This window comes from Phocoena sinus, chromosome 21 (assembly GCF_008692025.1).
Source record: "Phocoena sinus isolate mPhoSin1 chromosome 21, mPhoSin1.pri, whole genome shotgun sequence".
NCBI lineage: Eukaryota > Metazoa > Chordata > Mammalia > Artiodactyla > Phocoenidae > Phocoena > Phocoena sinus.
In genome coordinates, this window is record NC_045783.1 from 29011218 (window position 1) to 29036822 (window position 25605).

A 25605-nucleotide genomic window follows, 5' to 3' on the forward strand; every position below is an offset into this window, starting at 1 on the left:
CCTGCTCTCAAAAATCTTGCAATCAAGATACACAAAAGTGAAGTCAGAGATAAACAAGTTCAAAAATTGTATAGGCAAATAAAAGGAACTTTTGAATCCAGCTAGTTAATTAGATGAATTTAATTTTAAAGGACAAATAGCCTAAGGATGTGCACCACTAGGATGACCGTAAGACCAGCAACCGTGTGGCCTTGGCCTGTTTGGCCTTGGGTAGCTTCAATTAGCAAGGCTTCCTGCATCTGAATTGGTTGGACCATTTCTGATGCAGGACACAATCCAGGGAGTGTGTGTAGCCCAGCAATTGGGCTATGACCTGACCCCCCTCAGTAGATTTCAGCAGCAGTCGATGAATTAAATGCAGTCAGATTCACATTTTCTACTGTAAATTTTGGCAGTAAAAAGGGATTGAGTCCTGTTAACCTGCAACTTAGAGAATCCTTTGGTAAAAACAGATACTGCCCCAGAAATTGGAGGGGAAAATTACTGTATTATTATTTTCTGTTTCCAGTGGGCTGATACTAAATCCACCTGCTCAAGTTAAGCTCCGTAAGAACACACTGGGGTTCTTCATTGCTGAATCTGCAAAGGATGTCAAAAGGTACATTTTTTTTTATTACTTTAACGGGGAGAAAGTCCTAAAGCGAATGCAACTTAATGGCAGGCAGACTGAGTCAGCCCCCTGTTTCTTTAGTGTGAAGCCTCACATAAGTCATTCTTGATTTGCTTTCATTGTCCAGAGCCTTCTTTTACTGTGCCGTCTGTCACAGTGACGTGTATACTCCTGAGCTAATTGGAAAATGTAGCTGCAAAAGCAGGAATCCTCGACACAAGACAGGTAACTGCGCTTTCTGTCTGGCTGTCCTCAGCCCGGCTTCTGGGGGCGTGGCCGAGGAAAGGGGAGGGACTCTATCTCTTAAAAGACAATGTCCACTTGAACCTGGCCAAGAAGTGGCAGATACTTCCCCACTGGGCATCCAAGACCTGAGAATCAGTCTTTTAGAGCTGGAAGAAACCTTACTGGTTCTCTAGTTCAGTCCCTTCACGGGCCATGCAGATGAGCTCCGAAAGAGGTTCAGTAATTTTGTCCAAAGTCACATAGCCAGCTGGAGGCACCTTCCAAGTCAATCCCAGACATGTTGATGATTAGCCTCTTGCTTTTTCTCTACGTCACGCAGGTCTTCCCACCTTCAGTCTAAAAGTTCAGCCTGTATCTGACTGCTTCGTTGGGTATAAGGATACCCCCTCATGACCATTTCTATTTTTTTAAATTTTATTGGGATGTCTTTGACATACAACATTGTATGAGTTTAAGGTGTACAACATGATTTGATACATTTATATTGCAATACGATTGCCATTGTAGCATTAGCTAACACCTCTATCACCAGCATAATTATCATTTCTTCTAGTGTTGCGAACAAAACCGTTCCTTGAGTACTCTGTTCCTTAATGGATTGTAGGGAGCTTAAAATTTGCTCATTCTGGCATAGTGATGAAGAAGTGAAACTTTCCCCCTTTGCTCAAGCTGAACTCGCTAGCTCACCAACGACCCTTACCACTTAAAGCAGGAAGAGAAAAGTTATTTCGAGCATTCATGATAACTTAATCGCTTCTGGTTTGAAACTTAGTCTCTTCCAGGTATGTTAAGATTGTTTGGGTAAAATCCCAGTGTTTCAGCATTTAAACTTAATTCAGAATTTGAGTTTCCTATCAGGGCTCTCCTTCTCTCTAAGGTTCTTCTCCTCTCTTCTCCCCATTAGTATTCTATCTAAATGCAGGAGAAAACTTGCCTAACCGCATGGTATTCTCGTAGTGGACAGCCAAGCATCCTTTCATGAGAGTCCTCCTTACTGGTTCCTGAGGTCTGTAAGTGTCAACTTCTGTGACCTCTGCATTGGCAACCAGTGACTCTGTTCCTCCTGGATTTAGGTCACCTACTGTCGTTTGTTACTGAAATCCATCGTCCCTGCCATTGCCTCTGGTCTTTTTTTTTTTCAGATAGGATTTTCTTTTTTAAAAAAATTTATTTTTTGTTGAAGTATAGTTGATTTACAATGTTGTGTTAGGTTCAGGTGTACAGCAGAGTGATTTAGTTATATATATATATGTGTACATACACGTACATATTTTTTTTCAGATTATTTTCCCATATAGATTATTACAGAATATTGAGTATAGTTCCCTGTGCTATATAGTAGGTCCTCGTTTATCAATTTTATATATAGTTGTGTGTATATGTTACTCCCAAATTCCTAATTTGTCTCTCCCCCCTACCTTTCCCCTTTGGTAACCATAAGTTTGTTTTCTATGTCTCTGAGTCTGTTTCTGTTTTGTAAATGAGTTCATTTGTATCATTTCTTTAGATTCCACATATAAGTGATATCATAAGATATTTGTCTTTCTCTGTCTGACTTACTTCACTTAGTACCACAATCTCTAGGTCCATCCATGTTGCTACAAATGGCATTATTTTGGGGTTTTTTATGGCTGAGTAATATTCCATTGTATATATATGTACCACATCTTCTTGACCCAGTCATCTGTCAATAGACATTTACATTGCTTCCATGTCTTGGCTATTGTAAATAATGCTGCAGTGAACATTGGGGTGCAGGTATCTGTCTGAATTATGGTTTTCTCTGGATACATGCCCAGGATTGGGATTGCTGGATCCTATGGTAACTATGTTTCCATACTGGTCTGCATAGTTGCTACACCAATTTACATTCCCACCAGCAGTGCAAGAGGGTTCCCTTTTCTCCACACCCTCTCCAGCATTTATTATTTGTAGACTTTTTGATGATGGCCATTCTGACCGGTGTGAGGTGGCACCTCATTGTAGTTTTTAGCCTCTGGTCTTGAGGTCTACAAAGTCCCCTTTTCCTTTACTCCTAGTCTTTTTATTCCATATGTTATTTTGGTCTCTCTGCTCTGTGGGATTTGTCAGTCTCCCCACGTTCGTAGGTGTGCATGTCAGGATGTGGGAACCGAAGTGGTGCCCTCAGGCCATCTTCTGCTTAAACACACACATGCCGCCATCTGCTCTTCTCTAGTCGTCTTGCACTGTTACTAAATACTCCTCTAAGTGCGCCCACCAGGATCCATATGAAGAGGGTTTTCCTATGGATTTTCTCCCCTTACACACCATAAAATTATCCTGTGTTCCTTGTCTCACCACCTCTCACCTTCCTGAGACACCAGGTGTGTGTGTTGGTTGGGAGGGACTAAGTGTTTTCTCAGGGGTCCAGGCTCTGTCATTTTTGGGTGATAGCTTTATCGAGATATAATTCAAATACTATGAAGTAAATACCAAATCCTTTTAAAGGGTCCAGCAATTCAGTGGGTTTTAGTATATCAGCAGATTTACGCAACCATCACCACAATCGATCTTAGGACATTTCCATACCCAGCAGCAGTCATCCCCCGTCCTCCTCTTCCTGCACCCCTGGCAACCACTAGCCTACTTTCTGCCTCTACAGATTTGCCTCTTCCGGCCACGTCATAAAGAGGGGGTGATTCAGTACGTGGCCTTTTGTATCTGGCTCCTTTCACATAGCCATGCTGTAGCGTGTATCAGTACCTCACTTCTTTCCATGGGTGAATAATGTTCCATTGTGTGGATACACTTCATTTTGTTTACTCATTCATCTGTCAGTGGACACTTGGATTGTCTCCAACTTTTGGGTATTGTGGATAATGTTGCTATGAATATTGGCACAGAGATATCTGTTTGAGTTCCTCTTTTAATTTTTGTGTATACATCTAGAAGTAGAATTGCTATATCAAATATTAAGTCTATGTCTAATTTTTTGAGGAACCACCATACTGTTTTACATAGCAGCTGCATCGTTTTACATTCCTACCAGAAGTGCACAAGAACAAGGGTTCCCATTTCTCCACATGCTAACCAACACTTATTATTTTCCTTTTTTTTAAAAAAAATAATAGCTGTTCTAATGAGTGTAAAGTGGCATCTTATTGTGATTTTTAACTTAATTTCCCTAATGGCTACAGATGTTGAGCATCTTTTAATAAGGATCTTATTAGCCATTTGTCTATTCAAATCCTCTGCCCATTTTTAAGTTGGGCTATTGTCTCTCTATTATTAAGTTGCATTAGGTGTTTAAATATCCTAGATACATGTCCCTTATCAGATATGTGATTTGCAAATATTTCCTCCCATCCTGTGGTTTGGCTTTTCATTTTCTTCAAATAATTTGAAGCACAAACTTTTCGTTGTAGCACCTCTGGACACCAGGGGTGGTATTGTCGTTCCTTGTTGGATTAGTGGGTTAGTGGCTTGGCTGGACTATTTCACTGAACTCTATTTCCCCTGCAGTGTGAAGCCTCTGGTGTTGCCCATCAGAGAGTATAGCCTTGGGATGCACATAGTCACCCTGGGATGACAGTGGTTTTAACTGGGCTCTGCTTAATTGTCTCCTTTCCTGACTCTCTGTTAAGCTCTCTGCCTGTTGGTATCACACCCAGCTCTTAGGCTGCGCTCATTGGCTGCCAGAGACTCTGTTATTTTTGACAATACCCTGAGGCAGATATTGCTTTACAATATTATCCAATTAAATTTGAGCCCCTTTGCAGGAGTAGTTTCTGAGGCTAGTCTGAGGTTTGTTCTGACCCTGAGAGAGCACTTATTAGCTGTCTCTTTCCTGGTTCACTATGGTAAATCCTCGCCCATGGTTTACCTTGTTGTTCTCATGGAGCTACCAGCATCCACTTAATGATTTGCCACCAAAATCACCATTGTTTTCAAGAACATCCTTGGGCTTGAGCTTCTCCACACTCTACTCCAAGTCAAGCCAACTCCCTTGGGAAGAACATCAGAGCTCTCTATGGTAGTGGCCTGCCTCTCCCTCTGGGCAGAACCTCTGAGCCACTGCCCAGGAGCTGTGGGGTACAAACGGTCATCTACCTCTCTGGAATTGACATATCTGCTTTTTGAGCAGGTCTCTGGGCAGTGGCGCTAGCTTCTGGACTTGGTTTGCCTCTCCGACTGTAAAACCTCGGCCTTGGGCGCGAGCTGGGATGAGTCTATTCAGTGATCCATGGTTTTCACCCTGTGATGCTGGGGCAGGGCCTCTGCCCCATGAGTGAGGGCTGCGTGGAGGAAGGGAGCCTCCATCCTCTTGGTTGTACTCACCTGGAACTTAGCCTCTGCACCATGGGGCTGGGAGAATGAGAAATGCCAGTGCCCTGCCTCTCCCCGAGACACACCGTAGCCCTCGCCTGGAAGCTGGAGGGAAGGGTAGCTCTGTGTTTCCCGGCACACGTACCCAGAATGGAGCTTCTGTCACACTTAGTTGGGGTTGGAGGAAAGGAAGCCGTTTGTGGCTCAAGTGCCTGTGGCTCTTCCTAAGGTTTGGTATAATTTTTGAATAAATTGTCCACATTTGCTACATGCCTGTAGTACAATTTCTAGAGATTTTAATTGGGCTTGTATGTGTGTGTGTTTCAGTTTTCACTAGTTACTGTTGTTTCATGGACGAGCAGGCCCATGGAACTTTTCATGCTTCCATCCCACATTCCGAACTAAAGGCTCTATCTTAACCATATCTATTTTCTCTGACTCTTTAAATTTTTTTGTGAAAATCTAAGACAGTTTTAGGCATAGAAAGAAACTATTCCTATGCCATTTGCTGAAATCCTATTACCTAGAGGGCTTGCAACGGAACGCTTGACTCTGAAGAATACTGTTAATTAAATGCGCTTCAAGAGCCTATTTGGGATTCAGAAGTTAAACATTGACTCTTGCATTCCATAACAATATGAATCATTCTTTTTCTGTAATTTATTTATTTTTGGCTGTGTTGGGTCTTTGTTGCTGCGTGTGGGCTTTCTCTAGTTGCGGTGAGCGGGGGCTACTCTTCATGGCAGTGTGTGGGCTTCTCATTGCGGTGGCTTCTCTTGTTGCGGAGCACGGGCTCTAGGCATGCGGGCTCAGTAGTTGTGGCTTGCGGGCTCAGTAGTTGTGGCGCACGGGCTTAGTTGCTCTGCGGCCTGTGGAATCTTCCCGGACCAGGGCTCAAACCTGTGTCCCCTGCATTGGCAGACGGATTCGCAACCACTGCGTCACCAGGGAGGCCCAATATGAATCATTCTTGAGGCAATGGGTGAGGCTGACTAAATGGAGAAATGTCCCATTAAAGAGATGTGAATAAGAAAGAAAAAAATAATACATTAAGAGTATCGTCTCATTACACATCTTTATCCCATATAAAAACTCAGCATTGTTTCATGCAGTAGACATATCCCTGTAAACACAGTGTACAAATCAAACTTTTGCACATAAGTTATACACTCATATGCATGCACTGCTGTCAGTCATTTTGCAAAACAAAAACTTTTATAAATTGAATAATCACTTAGCTGACTTTTAAGTGTGTTCTTGTTATAAATATTTTAAAGCAGGAAGTTAGTTGGTGTAGTATAAAGATGGAAAGATTTTTGTTTAAAGAAAAGAGCTCTGCATTCATATTTGTAGATACGCCAAATTTCACCCACTTCTATAACAGGTAATTTATAGTATCTAGGGAATCAGTAAGACTTTCAATTTATAATCTGGCATTTGATCTTCCCCGGAACCTCTCATTCTTCTCATAATAGAATCATTTTTTTTTCTTCTTGCTCCATACTGATCCTCCATCACAGCTTCTACTACATCCAGGAGAACTCTAATTAATCTGGTACCAAGATTCTTAAATAGCAGGCTATGAGTGAGCCAGCTGTTCTTACTTCACTCTGCCAGACGATGGCAGCAGAGTACCATGAAACACTCAGGGTATGGTAGCCAGGGGAGTGGACTTGCGTGTGAATTTGAACCTGGAGAGTTAGTTCTAGCCAAAAATGTGCCAAAGAGGACATCGTCGTAGAAGGGGACTACTTGGCCTTATAGATTTAAAAGTCACGATAATGTCTTGGAAATTCTCCCAGAGAATTAACTTTCCAAAAGGACTAAGGAACTTACCAATAGATGACAGAATAGAAAATTTACTGACTTAGAGTGAGTTCAGATTTCAGGTTGAATATTTTACATTTCAGAGTCAGATGAAATGTATCCCCGGTCCACTCCCTTTAAAGAATTATCTCTTCGTCGAGTTAATTAAGCTTGCTCAGCCCCACCAACTTCTTCCACCTCCTGTTCTCAATGAGAAGTCAGAAGACTTGAATTCTGACGGCGGCAGTGCCACTGATTGGATGCGGTTTAGGGAAGACACATCACCTTCTGGGATCTCAGTGTCATCCTTCTGAAATTCAGCAGTCCTCATCACCGCTATGGCTCTTTTCAGTTCTGATGTTCTATGATTTATAATCCCTCTTCTTTGGTCACTTCCATTTTTTTTTTTCCTGAATAGAACCATACCAGAGGTTCTCCCCTTAAGTTCATAATCTAACATTTTAGAGAGGCAGCAGGGTGCAGTGGTTCAAAACGTTGGATTCTGCATTGCTCACTTACTTCTTAGCTGTGTGATCTTAGGCAAACTATTTAAGCTCTCAGAGTGTTTCAGATTTCTGTAAAATGTTGGTGATAATATTACATATCTCAGGGGGTTAAATGAGACTATTAGTACATAAAGAGTATACAGGTTGAGTCTATTCATATAGAAAGCATTAAGAACAGTTCCTGGCAAATAGTAAGTACTACATATACGGTAATTATCATAGAACCCGTGGGAACACAGACTCAAAAAAGAATCTCGTTATTTTTCTCATCAGTGAAATTCAGTTGAAATAAGAATTGGCAGAGAAGTCCTGGTAGATTTTACTTATTTGAACCCATTCCCAATGTGTTTTGGATCCAGAGCATGAAGACCATGCATGGTAGGGCCAGCCTTAAGAGCAGGGGGAATCATATGTGATTAGATAAGTTACTGGGCAGAAACTTTCCCAGCTCCAACTAAACAGTTCGCTGCCTGCCATTTCAGCACTGAATTCTCTAACGCCTGAGATTTTAGAGCGGTGGTCCTCAACCAGTGCAGGGTGAAGCACACACCGGTCTCTGTACGTGATGGTGTGGAGAGTGGGCAGCGGGAGAGTGGCCTTAGGAAAGCTGTGTCCAAATTCCCCTAATCCTCACCCCCTGAGAAAGGCTTTAGGTTCCTCCTTAAAATGTTAATGTTTGTGATGGAGTCACGTGTAAATGAGAGGGGAATTATGAAGAGGAAATTGGAAAGAGGGCGTGAAAAGGGGTCGGGGATGGGCAGAAATGATAAGAAATAGTTTGAATAGGAGGTCTAAACTTGAATTTACTCTACTTCATAGTTTTCTTTAGGTTTTGACTTGGGTCATTTTTTTCATCAACATCTCAGACTAAGTGACCTCTTTAAGAAGGGAGTCAGCCCAGCCAGTGTTCCCTAGGGATGAGCATTCTAAACCTGGAAGGTTGAGCTCTAACCGCCGCAGCGAATCTACCAGCTCATCTCTCTAGCTTGGCTCTCCTCCTGCACCAATGGCTATAGGTAGGAGAGAGAGCAGAGGTGTTCCTAAATGCCTCTTCTTCTCTAAAGCAGGGCCAGGGACCACATGTCCACCCAATTCCAGCACAAAGGAAAACAACCCGGTAATAGTCCACAAAGACCATCCACCAGTATCTTGCATTCCTGTATTCACGACAGTTGCCATTGTTCTTGTAGTCAGTCCCACCGTTGGCTGTGGGGCTTCATTTTCTCGAGTCCTTGGTGTCCATCTCCACTTTGGCCGTGGCCCTCTTTATTTCTCATCCCAATGATTAAAATAGCGTCCTGGCAGGTTTCCCCGCATCTAGCCTCTCTTCAGGCCAATCCATGCCATCTTTCATGGCTCTAAGAATTTTCTTGAAGTTCTGATCATGAACAGATATATAAATAAAAAAATAAATAGATGGATGAATGTTATCCCCACTTTCACAAGACGAAAGCATTGGCTTGATCTCTTGTCCTGCTGCTTCTTCAGCTCCTGAGAGCAGTGTTTCTTATCCAGAATACGTGGTATCACTTCTTAGGTGTGTCACAATGACTGGTGGATACTAAATTTTGCAACAGGTTAGCTATTTAGTAAACTGGAGCAGATTCAGGATCAGCCAAATAAGGCAGGAATTGTTTTCACTCATTTGGGCTATGATCATATTTCCTGAGGGAGATCGAGAGGAGTAGAATTAGTGCTCTCCATATGGAAATCATATACGAGGCATGTCTTAATATGCAATCCTGTCACGTGTGCCAGGAAAGGAAAATGGTTGCCTATAGCTGTCAAGGAAATCACTTCTTGAAGAAAAGAGAAAGATAATCAAATGCTGGCCGTGCATAGGACTTATTTATTTTTTTTCAGTCACCCACAGGTCTTAGATGCCATGTCTTTTTTGATGTCTAAGGCTTTATTCGGAAGCCCTCTTTAGAATATCCATGGAGAAGAAGTCATAGTAAGCCATGGCAAGCCATTAACAGTCTGGTTAGGGCGTTAGGCAGAAATCCATTTCATTTTTCCCTTGCCTAAAATCTGAAAACGTAATTACTTGGACACTGTCAGCTGTAGCTAAATAGATTAAAATATAAGTAAATCAAATGATCAAGTGCTCTTAAGAGTGAAATCAGAGAAACTTCAATTGCTTATCTACTGCCTTGAGAGACAGGGACTTTACTTCCTAGTTTTATTTTATTCTTTGGTTTTTCTCCCAGATGTTTGAAGCAGCAAAGAAACTGGGAGAAAGGGCAGTAAAGAAACTGGGAGAAAGGGCAGTCAGTGATTGTTGCACGTTCTTAACAGCCCTCTCTGCAACCTGGTAGAGAGGACACTTTTCAGACTTTTTTGTGAAATTCATTAGGATTATAGAACTTAGAGTTGAAGGAAGCAGAGACCAGGTGGACCAGTTCTTTTCCCTTCGGGCAGGCAGCACACACAGCCGGAGCCCCCACCCATCCTCACAAGAGTGCGCCTTCCAGCCCCCATATCCATGGACGTACTTCCATAATCATGAAAGCGTCCAACATTATGCAAATCATTCATGTGTTTTCAGGAGAGATTTTATTAAGAAGAAGGACACAAGGGAAGATTCAGAGCTTTATTGAGCAAAAATTTCTCACGGTTCATACCTAGCGCTCACCTCACCCGCCTGTCCCCTCCCACCTTTTTTTAATACCTGGCAAATGTTGGCTGGAGAGTGAGGTTCTGAGAAGACAGAGACTTCCCGAAAGTTCCATTGTTCCCAAGCCAGTTTAGGCATGTTGCGTTTTACATTCCGCAGCTCAGTTTCTATCACGAGTACTAAGCCGACTAGCTTTTAAAGGCTGACAGTTGGTAACACGCTACTCCTCCCTTAGATTTTTCTTCAGAAGTTCCCTTCCCAAGCCATTCCCCCCAGGGCAAAAGGTAACCACAGAATAAGGAAACATCAATCAAGCTGAAAACCCCATCAAAATTCCATATGTAAGTGAAGGCTTCTGAGGATTACAGACAGGGAGCAATCTTCTTCCATACTTGGCTCTCAGTACACCTGTATGATGCCATTACTGCTGATTTAAACCGACAAATCACATATGCAGAGGATGTCCCTCTTCTTCCAAAAGTATGTTTTGACTCAGTTGATATTTTCTGCAGATTAAAATGGCTTAGAAAGAGTTACATCAAAAGAAGAGGGATACCAAGAGGTTTTTGTGGCTCTTTACGTCTGCCATTGTCCAAAACCTGGTTCAGTGTGGGTTCAAAGGCTTGTTCCAGAGGAACTCCCCATTCCGAGTAGTCTAAGTACAGAGAGATTCTTAAATTCACGCGGGAGGAAAGGTCCTGTCTCTTTTCTCCACTCAGGTGGGCAAGGAAGAGGAGTGGCAGTGACGCCTCCTCTTTGGCTCCGTCCGTCTCCTTGATAACTTCTTCCCAGGCAGTCTTCCCATCTCTGATCCCCTGGCAGTCAGGTTCAGGCAAGCAGATCATGCAGGGTTTTTGAATAGTGAAAGAAAAGCATTTGACTTCCAAAGCATCCTTTAGAATGTTACTTTTCATCACAGTACCGAGTGCCAATTCTTATTGAGCAAGGATGGCTTCCTAGCCAAGTGCGTTTAAAGGATTCCTATGTTAAACATCTGTTCTGGAATAAAAATGGCGTGATGGAGTATCAACATGTGGGCGCAGGAGGCTCAGGTGTCAGTTTGTTTCCATCTCAGAGCAGCTTCGTGTTGCTCATTTAATGTTGCTCACACATTCTTGCATTTTATCCTCGACCATCACCCTTTGAGGTCCCAGTCTTCTCCCTATTTTGCAGATGAGAAGATTATCTGCTTTTGTGTTATTTCCAGATGTGGAAATTCACAAGTGTTTTGAGACATATCCCAGGTAAGATCAAGATTCTTCAAAGGTTAAAATAAATAATAAAGGAAGCCTTGAAGGAAAAATGACGTAAAAAGAAGCAGTATCCAAGGAGAATGAATTGCAGGCTGACCGGTGTCTGCAGAAGTGAGTAGGGGCCTTGTATAGTGATCTTTCCTTAGTGTCCTGTAGCGGCTGTAGACTCTGCTGGCAGCCAAAAGGCTCCCCAAATGCTATACTTCTGGATGAGATGGGAAGAATGATGGATGAGAAAGGTGCAGAATGGATAAGAAAGTACTCAGTAGGTACTTCTTTTAAGCATACCATATGGTATTAACATCCTCACAATCATTTTCACCCACTCTCTTAACTCTGTAGAAGGAAATTAAAGAGTTTTCTACAAACCATCCTCTTAGAACTAGTCTCTAGCTGAGGATTCTCAGCCTCTCCCTAGTCAAGGGGCTAGAGCTCTCTCAGCCAATAGGAACAGTCCAGAAATCCCTTATGAACGGGTATTATGCCAGCTCACCAAGATGGCTGTGACATTGCAGGGACAACAGTCACGGTGATGAGAAACAACGGAAGGGAACACTCTGGTCCAAAAACACAGGACTCCTGCCCAGCGACACATATGAGCATGGCTGGCAACTTGAGCTTGACCACCAGGTAAGAGATGCAGAGAACCCTGGTCCTCTATGTTTTTTTTTTTTTTCTAAGAATCACTGGGCAATAAAAATTTGACTTAAACAGGAATATTTGCTTTATCAGCTCCTATACTGACTAATGCAGTTGTTCCTCACCAACATGAATTCATCCCAACTTCTCCCAATATGACCGAACCAAGCAAATATACCTCCCACAACATTGCTGAAATAATTTATACTTATGACAGCCAGAGGTTATGCACCCAGTTTTCTTTCAGATCACCCTCCAGGCCCTCAGGAAATATGGGTGAGGGTTTTTTCTATTATTAATCCATGCCTTATTTCCAACAAATTGTTGATGAGATTGCTTTCGGTTTTTAAATCTGCAGAATAGGGCCAACAAATTCTTCCTCCCCTACTCTCTTTATCCTGCATCTCTCTACTCCAAGATAACCCCGATTAAGCAGAATGCGGGGTTGGATGTGAAGAGTGTGATCTGTTTATTGAATAATTTTTAAATAAAGGGTTGATCTAAAACTTCTGTCACCCCAAATTTTATTGTGAATAACTCTGTCATGTGTTGGCAGCATTTCAATTTAGTAGCTATAAAATACCAGGAAAATCCTTCATGATTGAGAATTGTGATCGGCTATGGGTAAGTATTGTATCGTCTTCTCTGGCATGACACAATGTTCCATGCAAGCGCTGGCCCTCCCTAAGCTGTGCCATCTTGGGCAGCTTGCTTTACTTCTAGGTGTCTCAGTTTTTTTGTTTTTTCTTTTTTGTTTTTGCGGTACGCGGGGCCCCTCACTGTTGTGGCCTCTCCCGTTGCGGAGCACAGGCTCCGGACGCGCAGGCTCAGCGGCCATGGCTCACGGGCCCAGCCGCTCCGCGGCATGTGGGATCTTCCCGGGCCGGGGCACGAACCCGTGTCCCCTGCATCGGCAGGCCGACTCTCAAACACTGTGCCACCAGGGAAGCCCTAGGTGTCTCCGTTTTGATATCTTAAATGAGTATAATGGTAATGAATACTCTGTAGGTCTTTGTAAGGACTGAATGAGATGAGGTATTTAAAGCATTTTGCTTGATTCCTCACTGACAGTGAGCATTCATTAAATGTTCCTTATTATTGCAGTGATCGATTCTTGTATCTAGGAAGATGTACGAGATTGGACCAAATATGTAGTAGATGCAGAGCTCTCCAAGGATGTGGATTTTGAAATAAATTCTTGATCCTGTTTTTGCTATAATTCACCTCTTTCTTTTAATGCATGAAGAATCATGCTTCTGTTTAACTGAGGATTCTGGATAGATGGGTCTGGTTAACGGAGGTTTTGCCGTACCTGTCCAACAGGTGAGGCAGGCGTCAAATATCTGAGCCACCAAAGGTGCCACCGCTTCATGTATGTGCTTTCTAAGAGGAATACAAAAATCTAGGAATTATATTTTCTGCCCTTCCCTGCCTTGCATTCCAGGATTTTATGAAATCTGAGTGAGATAATCTGTGGGAAAGGAGGGAAAGGATTAACATCTGTTGGGAGGAAAGGTTCTATGGAATTTCAGGAATTTTGCCTCACTCTTAATGACAACAGAACAGCTAGGGGTTAGCATTGAGATTTGTAGATTTTTCTTTCTTTTTAAAATGGTTGGTAAAGAGCTAAGTATTGAGTAGCTGTGTGCTAAGTAGGCACTATGCTTAGCTGCCGAAATCATGTTTCCACCCCCATGCAACCTAGTTGGGTAAACAAGATGAATTCAGATAAATTAAATCAGAGGCCAAATGAGGCAGCATCCCTTCCAGTGCTGTATTGATGATTCTGACGGCAGGTCAAAGAGGAAGAGGTCAGTGGGGGCTGGGTGGATTGTTCCAGAATGTTTCCTGTAGGAAGTGGGATTTGGAGAAAGGTAAGAGAATGCGAATCTCAGTTCCTGTGGAGAATGTTACAGGGGCAACGCGTGGGGAAAACATGGCGCCTTCCATGTACCGAGTAGCCTGACTAGAGGTGTGGATGCGTGATGGAGTGAGAAATAACATCTCAGATTTCTCAAGAATACGTTCTTGGTCGTTGGTATTGCGTATGTGTGTGAATATGTGCATGTATGTTATGTTTACGTTGATGCAAAGTTGTTGCAAAAACATGATTCCAATCTGAAAAGCGTTTTGAGACTATAAAGATAACATATGTGATAACACATAAAATGCTCCAACCATGTTTATGCTTTCATTTATTCTTTCCCTTGTCTTCTCTGTGGTAAGAGAGGATTAGCAAGTCATGGGTAATCAAAACCCACAGAAGGTCCTTAAATGCAATTTCAGCCATTGAGTTTCACTGACGTTTCCCACCATTCTTTAACACGGCTATACAAACAAAATCATTGAACTTACTGATGTTTCCACATTGTCTTTAATCCCTTTATTGTCTATGATAAATAAGGAAATGGCCTAAAGCAGGCATCTAAAAGGAGAATTGGTCCAGATGGCCTGATCCATCTGCAACCTGGACCCATCAGCCCTCTCTATGGCTGGGGGATCCCTAAATATGCTTTAAAGCCCCTAGAGAAGGTCAAAGACAGTGATAGTTTCCCACCCAGATCATCTCTACAGATGATGCTTACTCACTTGTACCTCTTAATTCAAAAGCAAGGCAGAGTCTCATGAGCTACAGAGCTTAAAACTAATCAAAGCCAGACTGCTGATGAGATGGCCGTATGCATGTTGACAGATCGGTGCTATTTGCGAGTGAATTTCTGTGATATTTCATCAAGGGAGTGGTCAGCTCAGTTGTTTGAAATCCAGTGTTAATGGGATATATGACAGGTAATGCTCCCACTTGGGACTACAGAATAGGGTGGGTTTTGTTTTCTGCTTTTGGGGGGGTTTTGTTGTTTTTCTTTTTGTAGGGCAAAGATATTCCAGCTAGCAAACACATGTCCTGAGTAACAATCGCAAGTGGTAAAATAGACTTGATGGCTTAATAGAGACAAGTAGGTGTTATTGGGGAAAAAATGTAATATGTGTGGTAGGCGCTATTTGTGATCCATTTTTGATGTGTTAATAGTATTACATGCACACTCCAAAACCAGCCTTCGATTATTTATAGTTTTGCTGACAAGTGGGCTTGGTGCTTTTAAAGATGTAATCTTCAGGCCACTAGTGGGTTTTCTGGTAAGTTCAGAAACTACTATCTTCTATTCTTAGTACTCGAAGCAGTACAGACAGCCCTAACTTACGTGAAAGTTATAGTCCGATATTTCACTGCATCCCTGGTATCTTTCTTTTCCCACAGAATAAGCAACAACAAGCAACGTCATATAAATAGCAGTTTGGGTCTCAGACTAGCACACAAAACTCTGTTTAATAGGTGGTGGTTATGTATTCATTGAGCAGATAGACAAATACTAGTTCTGTTCACCAGCGTTCTGCGTCCTTAAATCAAGAGGTCATGTAATACGAGAGGGGGAAGATGAATATTTCCTCTGACTTTTTTCAGGGTGATAAGCTTAGAGCTACACCTATGCAAAATGTGATGCTAAATAAAAATGCCTCTCAAGCCCTCTTGGAGCCCCTTTGCCCTCACTTCCAGTTTCTTTACTGTGCCGATCCCACTTTGGGTGAGCTTAGGAAAGTTCTGACCATTTTACTGTTGTACAGTTGTTGACTATCCTCTGTCTCTATCAAAATCCACTTCTTCAGGAAAACCGGTTTTGATTCGATATTAGAAAGAAAAGATTTAGATACAACTAATTCATGTTGTGACTGGCCAGTAACACAGCAACCGCACTAGTCATTCAGTAGTTTGAAAAGTGGGTGTTTATAAACTCAGGTGGACGTGGGTAGATCGCTAATCAGTGAAACAAGGAGAGGCAGAAATTTCCAAGTAGTGTCTGATAGATCTGGGTCAGGAGAGGAAACCAATTCTAATAGAAAGGCTTGTCTTCTTTGGGAATATCAGCCCTTCGGTAGAAACCCTCCCTCTGGGTCTGCCTAATTCAACCCTTATAGACTCTATTGAAGCCTAAATAAGTTTCCACACAGTTTCCCTTGCCACTTTGTCTCTGTGAAACCTGTGACTAAGATTGTATTTATAGTATCAGCTTTGTCTTCATACTTCCCCATGTCCTTTTGGAGATACCAGAGACCATGCGTAGTATTTCGTTCTCTCTTTCCTGATGTCCAGCGCAGCCTTAGCTCTTTAAAAGGCAAGTAGCCCATCAGTACCAGCCATGAGCATTGCCCCACAGCAGGCATGAGCCCTAGGTCACCACCTTCCTTAGCCTTTAGGTTTTGGTTTCCTCATCTTCAAAACAGAGATAATATTAGAACCAAAATAATTGTAATGTTATTTGTGAGGATTCAGTGAGATAAAACAGATTAAATTCTTATCTAGTAAAAATCGAGCAAGTGAAAAAGGGTTCCCTGGTTGTGGTTCTGTGCCCCCGCCCACAACCTCTGCCATCATTCCCCTGGCTCATAGATTTCCACGCTTTTGCAGCCAATTTCTTTCTCATTCAAGGGGAGAGGGCTTGAAGTTTAAGACCTTCCAAAATTTCATGCACTGTCTACAGCCCACCATCCATGGAGCGTCAGCACTCACTTTGTTGCACCCAAGTCTGTTGCTTGCCATTTCCCCTCCAGAACACTCTTTCCATGGCGGTTCCAGCTCCTTCCTTGGCTCTTTCCCAGTGTCTTCCAACTGATCCCTAGGCAGTCTTCAGTTTCTGAGCAAATTACAGTCCATCAGAAGGACTGCCAGGCCATCCTCTGCCAGGCATGGCTCCTGGGACGTCTGTTCCTACAAGTTCTCACTTTCGAGTACCATGCCCCTTACACACACACACACACACACACACACACACACATACACACACACACACACACAGACTGATGTCAGGAAAGGAAGCTGAGCCCTTCTTCTCTTTCTATTCTCAGCTCTTCACATTTATTGAATTCTGTGCCCCAGATGATCCAGGAAAGAGAAACACCATCTTTTAACCTCAGTGATGCCTGAGCTGCTACTGAGGACCAGCTTCCAGGGTCTTTCCAGGGCGAGAAGCTTGGATACGAATCACCATACGTGGTTCTTCTCTCTCCACATCCTATCTGAGCTTTCTGCAGAAACTAATCAAATGAGATTATCTGAGCAGGTACTTTTTTTTCCCCTTTCTTCCATAGTAAGCTTTTAAAATAACTTTTCCTCTAGACAAGCATAGGCTTTTCTGTTTGAGTACAGTGTGGCCCACAACCAGTAAATCAGAAGCAGTCTTTGATTTTTTTCCTTCATACATGCTTATTGAGTATTCTCTTACTGTAGGATTTCAAATCATGTTCTAGAAGTCCGTGTTTACTTAATACCGTATAGCCAGTATTTCATCTCCCCAAATTACTTTCTCCAAGAGTCCAGGTAGCACTTATGTTCCCAGTCCTATGGTTTCCTACGTTACATTTCAGAACCTCTGAAGATGCCTTCCTCATTTCAATTGGTGTTATTTGGATACATAGGAATCACTAGCAGGGGTGTATTTCGGTCATGAAGTTTTAGTAAGCATCTTCATCAAGTCTCAATTAACAGTTCAAAGAAAACAGTAAGGCAAATGTATCTATGTTCAATTATAGGTATAGATATGGGGGTAGGTATAAAGATAGACACAAACACATCTAGAAGTGCTTTTTTTTTTTTTTTTTTTTTTTTTTGCGGTATGCGGGCCTCTCACTGTTGTGGCCTCTCCCATTGTGGAGCACAGGCTCCGGACACACAGGCTCAGTGGCCATGGCTCACGGGCCCAGCCGCTCCGTGGCATGTGGGATCTTCCCGGACCGGGGCACGAACCCGTGTCCCCTGCATCGGCAGGCGGACTCTCAACCACTGCGCCACCAGGGAAGCCCTAGAAGTGCTATTTTTAAGTACCACGAGCCTGAGTTCCAAAGACAGATGAAAGAGTTAGGGTACCAGGGAATAGAAGAATAAAAGAATAAGGAAAGAATTAGTAGATGCTTTCTTTTAGATCCTCTAAATACCACCCTTCTAGTTCTTGTCCTGTACCTATAGGCAGAAATCAGATTTCTTGAGAAGCAGTGTGCCATGACTCTAGCAAAGTACCATATAGACAGGCGTACCTTGTTTAACTGCGCTTTGCAGATACTGCATTTTCTACAAATTGAAGGTCTGTGGCCACCCCACGTCAAAGCAAGTCTGTTGGTGCCATTCTTCCAACAGCATTTGCTCACTCTGTGTATCTGTGTCATTTTGATAATTCTTGTAATATTTCAAACTTCTCATGATTATATTTGTTACGGTGATCTGTGATCAGTGGTCGTTGACGTTGCTATTGTAATTGTTTTGGGGCACCATGAACCTCACCCGTTTAAGACTGTGAACTTAATTGATAAATGTTGTGTGTGTTCCGACTGCTCCACCGACCAGCTGTTCCCCCATCTCTCTCCCTCTCCTCGGGCCTCCCTCTTCCCTGAGATACAACAGTATTGAAATTAGGCCAGTTAATAACCCTGCAGTGGCCTCTAAGTGTTCAAGTGACAGGAAGAGTCGACGTCTCTCACTTTAAATCAAAACCCGGAAGCGATTAAGCTTAGTGAGGAAGGCCTGTCGAAAGCAGAGACAGGTCAAAAGCTAGGCCTCATGTGCCAAACAGTCAAGTTGTGGATGCGAAGGAAAAGTTCTTGAAAAAAATTAAAAGCGGTGCCCCGGTGAACACACGAATGATAAGAAAGTGAAACAGTCTTATTACTGATATGGAGAAAGTTTCAGTCATCTGGATAGAAAATCAAACCAACCACAACATTCCTTTAAAGCCTAATCCAGAACCCTCTCCCATTCTGTGAAGGCTGGGACAGGTGAGGAAGCTGCAGAAGAAGTTTGAAGCCAGCAGAGGTGAGTTCATGAGGTTTAAGATAAGTGGCCATCTCCACAACATCAAAGTTCAAGGTGAAGCAGCAAGTGCTGATGCAGAATTGCAGGAAGTTTCCAGAAAATCTAGCTAAGATAATTCATGCAGGTGACTGCACTAAAGAACAGATTTTCAGTGTGGATGAAACAGGCTTGTAATGGAAGAAGGTGCCCTAGGATTTTGATAGCCAGAGAGGAGAAGTCAGTGCCTGGCTTCAGAACGTCAGAGGACAGGCTGACTCTCTTGTTAGGGGCTAACGCAGCTGGTAACTCTATATTGAAGCCAGTGCTCATTTACCATTCTGAAAATTCTAGGACCTTTAAAAATTATGCTGTATCTGTCCTGCCTGTGCTCTGTAAATGAAAACAACAAAGCCTGGATGACAGCACATCTCTTTACAACATGGTTTGCTGAATATTTTAAGCCCACTCTTAAGACCTACTTCTTAGTAAATTATTCTTTCCAAATATTTCTGCTAATGGATAATGCACCTGGTCACCCAAGAGCTCTGATGAAGATGGACAAGATTAATGTTGTCTTCATGCATGCTGACGCAACATCCATTCTGCAGCCCATGGATCAAGGAGTAATTTTGACGTTCAAGTCTTATTATTTAGAAAATATATTTTGTAATGCTATAGCTGCCATACATGGTGATTCATGTGATGGATCTGGGCGAAATAAATTGAAAGCCTCCTGGAAAGAATTCACTATTCTTAATGCCATTAAGAACATTCATGATTCATGGGAAGAGGTTAAAATATCAATATGAAGAGGAGTTTGGAAGAAGTTGATTCCAGCCCTCATGGATGTCTTTGAGGGATTCAAGACTGCAGTGGAGGAAGGAACTTCAAATGTGATGGAAATAGCAAGAGAACTAGAATTAGAAGTGGATCCTGAAGATGGTACTGAATGGCTGCAATCTCACGATAAACTTGTATGGATGAGTTGCTTCTCATGGGTGAGCAAAGAAAGTGGTCTCTTGAGATGGAATCTACTCTTGGTGAAGATGCTGTGAAGATGGCCGAAATGACCACAAAGGATCTAGAATGTTAAATAAACTTAGTTGGTAAAGTAGCAGCAGGGTTTGAGAGGACTGACTCCAATTTTGAAAGAAGTTCTGCCACGGGTAAAACACCGACAAGCAGCTTTGCGTGCTACAGGGAAGCCGATGTGGCAGACGTCACTGCTGCCTCATTTTAGGAAACTGCCACGGCCACCCAGCCTTCAGCAACCATCACCCCCATCAGTCAGCCGCCACCACCATCGAGGCAGGACCCTCTAGCACTGAAGTTTCAGGTGATGGTTGGAATTTTTTTATCAACGAAATCTTTTTAATTGAGGGATGTACATTTTTTAGACATAATGCTGTTGCACACTTAATAGACTACAGTGTAGTGTAAACGTAACTTTTACATGCACTGGGAAACCAAACAATTAGTGTGGCTTGCTTTACTGCGATATTCATTTTATTGTGGTCGCTTGGAAATGAACCGGCAATATCCCTGAGGTCTGCCTGTATAGGAATACTTCATCAGATAGGTATCGAATAAATGAGTTCTTTATATTAAAAAACAATATTTTATTCTCATTACTTAAAAATAGAAGACAAAATAGCTTTAGGCTTCATAAAAGTGTCAGAGTAATACCATGGACAATTCAACATATTCCTTTCATTACTCTTGTCTTCCTCGCCCTGTCTGTTTGACTAGATTAGAAGGCTGTAATGAAAGAGGGACAAAAGCCCTTTTTAAACCTCTTTGTGAATATGTGGACAGGTCTTAAGGAAAATGAAGTCACACTCTCCTAGGACTTCACGGGTACAGAAATTTCCATTGATTTAGCTGGATGGTGAGATGAGGAAGCAGCCCGGGTAATACAGGAGTAAAAATTCCTGTAGGACAACTGATTATTTGCTGAGTGTATGTATTTATTTGAATTAAGTAGTTAGTTTTTGCATGTTTTCATTCTTCTCACTTAAAATCTCCCAAAAGGCAGGGATGAGACCTTGTCTGTTTAGGGTCATATATAAAAGACCAACTAACTCAACAAGACAAAGGTGAAGATTATGGGAGGCTTAGTCACCGTTTCTAAGTAAAACTCTATTCAGGGACTAAGGACGTGCCTAGGGAAAAAGTAAGTGTGACTTAGGCAGTTGCCACAGACTTTCCATTCTGCATTCTGTGCTCTCTGTTTGATGCCCACCATCACCTCTACTCAGGACTTAGAATTTCCAGCTGCTTCCCATGCCCGTCAACATCTACTATTAGAACCATCATTTGCGAAAACAGACGTTGACAATGTTAATCCTTCCAGGAGTAGCTCTGCTTTCATGAGGATCAAGGACTTCAGCTAAGGGACAGAGTCCTAAGTGGGAGATTTCCGAAGGGGAGGTGTTATGCTAGGCAACGTTTGGTAAGGGCTTCCTGGGCGCCTCTAAAACCACACCTCAAGGTTTATTTTGCACAGTGCTGTCTTAGTTTTTAGGTTGAGGCAAGAGTGATAAAGAAGGAGGCTACTCAGTGCCAAGGCTACAGTGGGGACTCCAGAGATGGACAGGCCAGGGTCATATCTCAGCTCGGTGACTTCCATGCTATGTGATGGTGACCCAGTCACTCACTGCTCTGGGGCTTAGCTCTTCCATCTGTAAACCAGGTGGTACCAATCTCATAGGGCTGATGAGAAGACTGAGTGTTAGACTCTTGGCAAAGTTCCTAGCAGAGAGTAAGCACTCAGTAAATTAACATTTATTATCATTATCATGACCGAGAAGACAAGATTGGTCCACACAGTAATTGAACCCGTGGTCTGGAGACTCACCTCAAAGCAGCTCTCTGCTAAAATTGTACTGGCATTCTACATTTGTGTTAACACCAATAGCATTAGTAGGAAAGACAGAGGCCTGAGAGATAAATGTGATCTTCATTTAAATCTGAGGGGTGGTAAAGCTGCAGCAGAACTCACCGTGAGTAACGTGAGAGGTAGACCCAGTTTCTGTCTCCCCGTGAAGCAATGTGGTCTTTGCCTGGTAGGAGGGTTCTTTGTTTTTAGCCCGTTCTCTAAGGACCTGAGAATATAAGAATTTCCAGCCTGTGTTAGACCCATGCTGGGGTTCTGAAGACTACATGGGCTTTGACAGTGAAATTCAAGGACAGGACCAAGATTGGCCTCAACTTAAGTATCAGATATCAGGGATGTTGACCCAAGATATTATTGGCTTTCATGCAGTTATTTATAACTTTTTATACAAACTTGCCAAGAACAAGTTAACTTTTGAGTCTGTAACAGCCCCCAAATAACTGGAAAAATCTTTCTTGCCAAAAGAGGATTCAGAGAAGACATCTTTAACAAACTCCTTCGCTCCCCACCCCAGAAGCCCTTTCTCTTTCCCTCCTGCTTTCTGTACTGTTTTACACCTGGTTGATGAAGGCAAACACAGGGCAGGCAAAACTTCGGGGTCACCGGGTAGCTTTACACTTTAGCAGCTGTCTTCAGCACATGCACAGCTATCAGGACGATAAAATATTGTTCATTGCTTCTGCCCCACAACCAATTAGGTCAGCTGTAAATATTGGAATTGCTTGGTAAACATGCTGGAAGATTGTGCTGACTTGTTAATATAAGTGAAGATGTAATTAGATTTATAACACTTTTTTTTTTTCCAAACCATAATTTACAACAACAGCAGCAGGAAAGAAATTCTCTTGCAACCTGCTGAAATACCATAATTAAAATGCACATGGAAAGTCAGTTACGCCGGAGGGAGGTATTTACGAGAAGCGAGTTTCCACACCACGGGGATTACACCACGGAGATTACATATTTCTTATTTATTTTTTTCCCCTGTAATCTCTGTGGCTGCTAAATGAAAAGGAACAGATATTTTCCTTATTTTGCTCTGAAACATTGCTGTAGATAGTGCTAAAAAGTGAACTAAATAACCGGGCTCCCTGGAAACCTGCTCAGTTCCCCTCAGCCCCAGGAAAGCCGAGTTGTCACCATTCTTTTTTACTTATGAGCCCGTCTCTCTTTAAACAATAGTCATGTTCCTTAAAACATGTAGACGTCACATATATTTTCTTACTATTATTCTGTTTATTGCTCTAAATGAATAGTTATTTTATGTAACTCGAAGTAGAATCCTTACGTAAAGACAAGAAATAACCCTCCCCCGCTTTTTTTTTTTTTCCATTTTAAAACCTGGAGTTTCTTCTACTCCCAGTGTTGTGTTGGGAACACAGCTCTGTCTTCAGACAAGATGGCATGGGTGTCACCACTGGCCTTCGCTGGGGGGCTTTCTCTGCCACTGGAGCCTCCGTGGGTCAGGCGAGGCTCTGCCCCTCTTCCCAAGGCTGTGATTCTAACCCCAGTTCCAATTTTAATCCAGACGGCTTGCTGCCTCCCTGCTTTCTAATCATAAAATGTAGCTATTATTATAGCCCATCCGTGTTTAAGGTGCCAGTGGGGAAAAGCTAGTTTAAAAAAAAAAATCGTAAAGCAATTTATAAGTGTGAGAAGAGATGCCATTTTCAGACTCAAACTTCTCCTAAAATGTTCAGTTTAGATAATGGAAGAAATTTTTAATACATATCTTTTAGAATTGCTAACGCATATATTGCAGATAAATTAGTCTTTGTGGGAAGTTTCTGGTGTTGCTGTATAAGAATCAATCGGTAAAGTAAATCACATATATCTGTGCCTATATCTGTATATGGTTCACTTTACACATTTATACTTTATACACTCCTGTACACACATACATTGCAGATGTACATGTTTACAAGAAGATCTAGGAGAGATTGAAATGAGGAGAGGCAAACAACAGACTAATTCAAACTAGCACCTTAATCCATTGGTGAGGCTCAGTAACGGAAAGCAGTGCAAATGGTCTTCCAACATTAATAAATAAAACGCTCTCAGTTTTTATTTATGTATTGATGTGATCATTATGATTAATACCTTTATGCTTGCATTTTGTTACAAGTAAAGGACATATTAATATTTCCAGTCCTTAAAATATTTCATAAAAAAACATTTTCACACCAATTAGCTCGATTTGCTTGTGAACTGAAATATTCCGTTAGATATTGCAATCAGCCAAGCCTGGTGCCTGTCTTTTACACTGCTTGGGCATAAATCTGAATATTCTTGGACCTTTCTAAATTTCCCTGGTTTTAGCTTTAGCCCACAGTGTAGGTATTCAGCTGCCAGGACCATGGGTGACATGTTTCCTTTTTTTCCCACTTCTCTTTTACTCCTTTGAGAAAGCCTTGTGGGTCAGCATCCAAAACCAGTATTAGGAGGCTTAGAGATGGCTCAGACGTAAAGATAACTGGGAAGGATTTGTAAGGCCAAGTCAAGTATCTGCTTGTCCTATGAGCTCAGTCTTCCAGGAGTGGTTCTCAGGACTCACACTCTACCCAAAGTAATTGATTTCCATTTGCATCCTGTAAGCTCACCCAGGAAGACACTCTGAAGGAAGGGGAAAAAAGAAAGGAAGGGAGAGAGGGAGGAAGGAAGGGAGGGAGGGAGGAAGGAAGGAAGAAAATCAATGAACCTAGTGGCACAAGGCTCTGACCTCTCCATGTGGATTCTGTGGGTTTGTTTTTTTTTTTTTTTTTTTTTGCGGTATGCGGGCCTCTCACTGCTGTGGCCTCTCCCGTTGCGGAGCACAGGCTCCGGACACGCAGGCTCAGCGGCCATGGCTCACGGGCTCAGCCGCTCTGCGGCATGCGGGATCTTCCCGGACCGGGGCACGAACCTGTGTCCCCTGCATCGGCAGGCGGACTCTCAACCACTGCGCCACCAGGGAAGCCCTGTTTTTTTTTTTAACAGCTAATTTGTAGGGAAAAAATGGTGAACATACTAAAGAGTAAAACAGGCAGAAACCATTCTGGGTGAGCTTACATTCATCTGCCCTCAAAGTTAAAGGTTTCGGTCAGATGACCAGGAGAAACATGTTTTTATAATCCACGTAAGCAGAGTGTCAACCAGATGGTTTTTCAAGGTCTACTTTCCCACCTAGAACACTTTTCTTTCTTGGGGGGAAGGAGTGTAATGGAAAATTGTTCTTAATCAACCACTCTTTCACCAGGTACTCTCATCTCCACCTCCAGGTCTGTGGCATGGCCTCCTTTGCCTTGCTCCTTCTTTGCTCTTCTTCATTTTACCATTTCAGCCACTGAATCTTGTCATAGTATTTTTCCAGGTGTATTTTTTTCCCAAGCCAAGAAATAGCAGAAGATGGGAGGGAGGGAGACTCAAGAGGGAAGAGATATGGGAACATATGTATGTGTATAACTGATTCACTTTGTTATAAAGCAGAAACTAACACACCATTGTAAAGCAATTATACTCCAATAAAGGTGTTAAAAAAAAATATAGCAGAAGAGTAGAGAAGGAAGGAAGCTAATTCCCAGGAGAATGGGTGTGTATATGCGTGGATATATCAACTTTGGGGGCAGAAGGCTGCTTTGAAACGTCTCCCGACCCACACCCACGATCTAATAGCCGCCCTGGCTGGCTTGTCTTCACTCTGAGCCTCACAGTGTACATGAGGGATGTACAGTGAGGGAGTGCTAACGTTGAAAGGAAGAGGAGGCAAGAGAAGAAATAGAGATGTAGGAAAAGTAACCAGATTCTGGAACAATATCCCTGTGCCAAATTAGGGAATAAAATTATAAAATGAAAACTTTCCCCAAATACCTGCTTTCTAGTCTGCCTCTATTAACTGCACTCAGAAACACACGGGTGAGGTAGGCAAACACAA

General features: G+C 42.5%; 1 protein-coding gene across 1 annotated transcript in view; it reads left to right on the forward strand.

The window, feature by feature from the left end:
- KCNU1 (potassium calcium-activated channel subfamily U member 1) overlaps positions 1–25605 on the forward strand; it is a 181524-nt gene that overhangs the window by 100322 nt on the left and 55597 nt on the right. The window contains exons 19-21 of the mRNA XM_032618128.1: positions 509–598; positions 738–835; positions 11841–11955. Coding sequence (XP_032474019.1) covers positions 509–598; positions 738–835; positions 11841–11955 — 303 coding nt within the window. The remainder of the gene's footprint in view (positions 1–508; positions 599–737; positions 836–11840; positions 11956–25605) is intronic.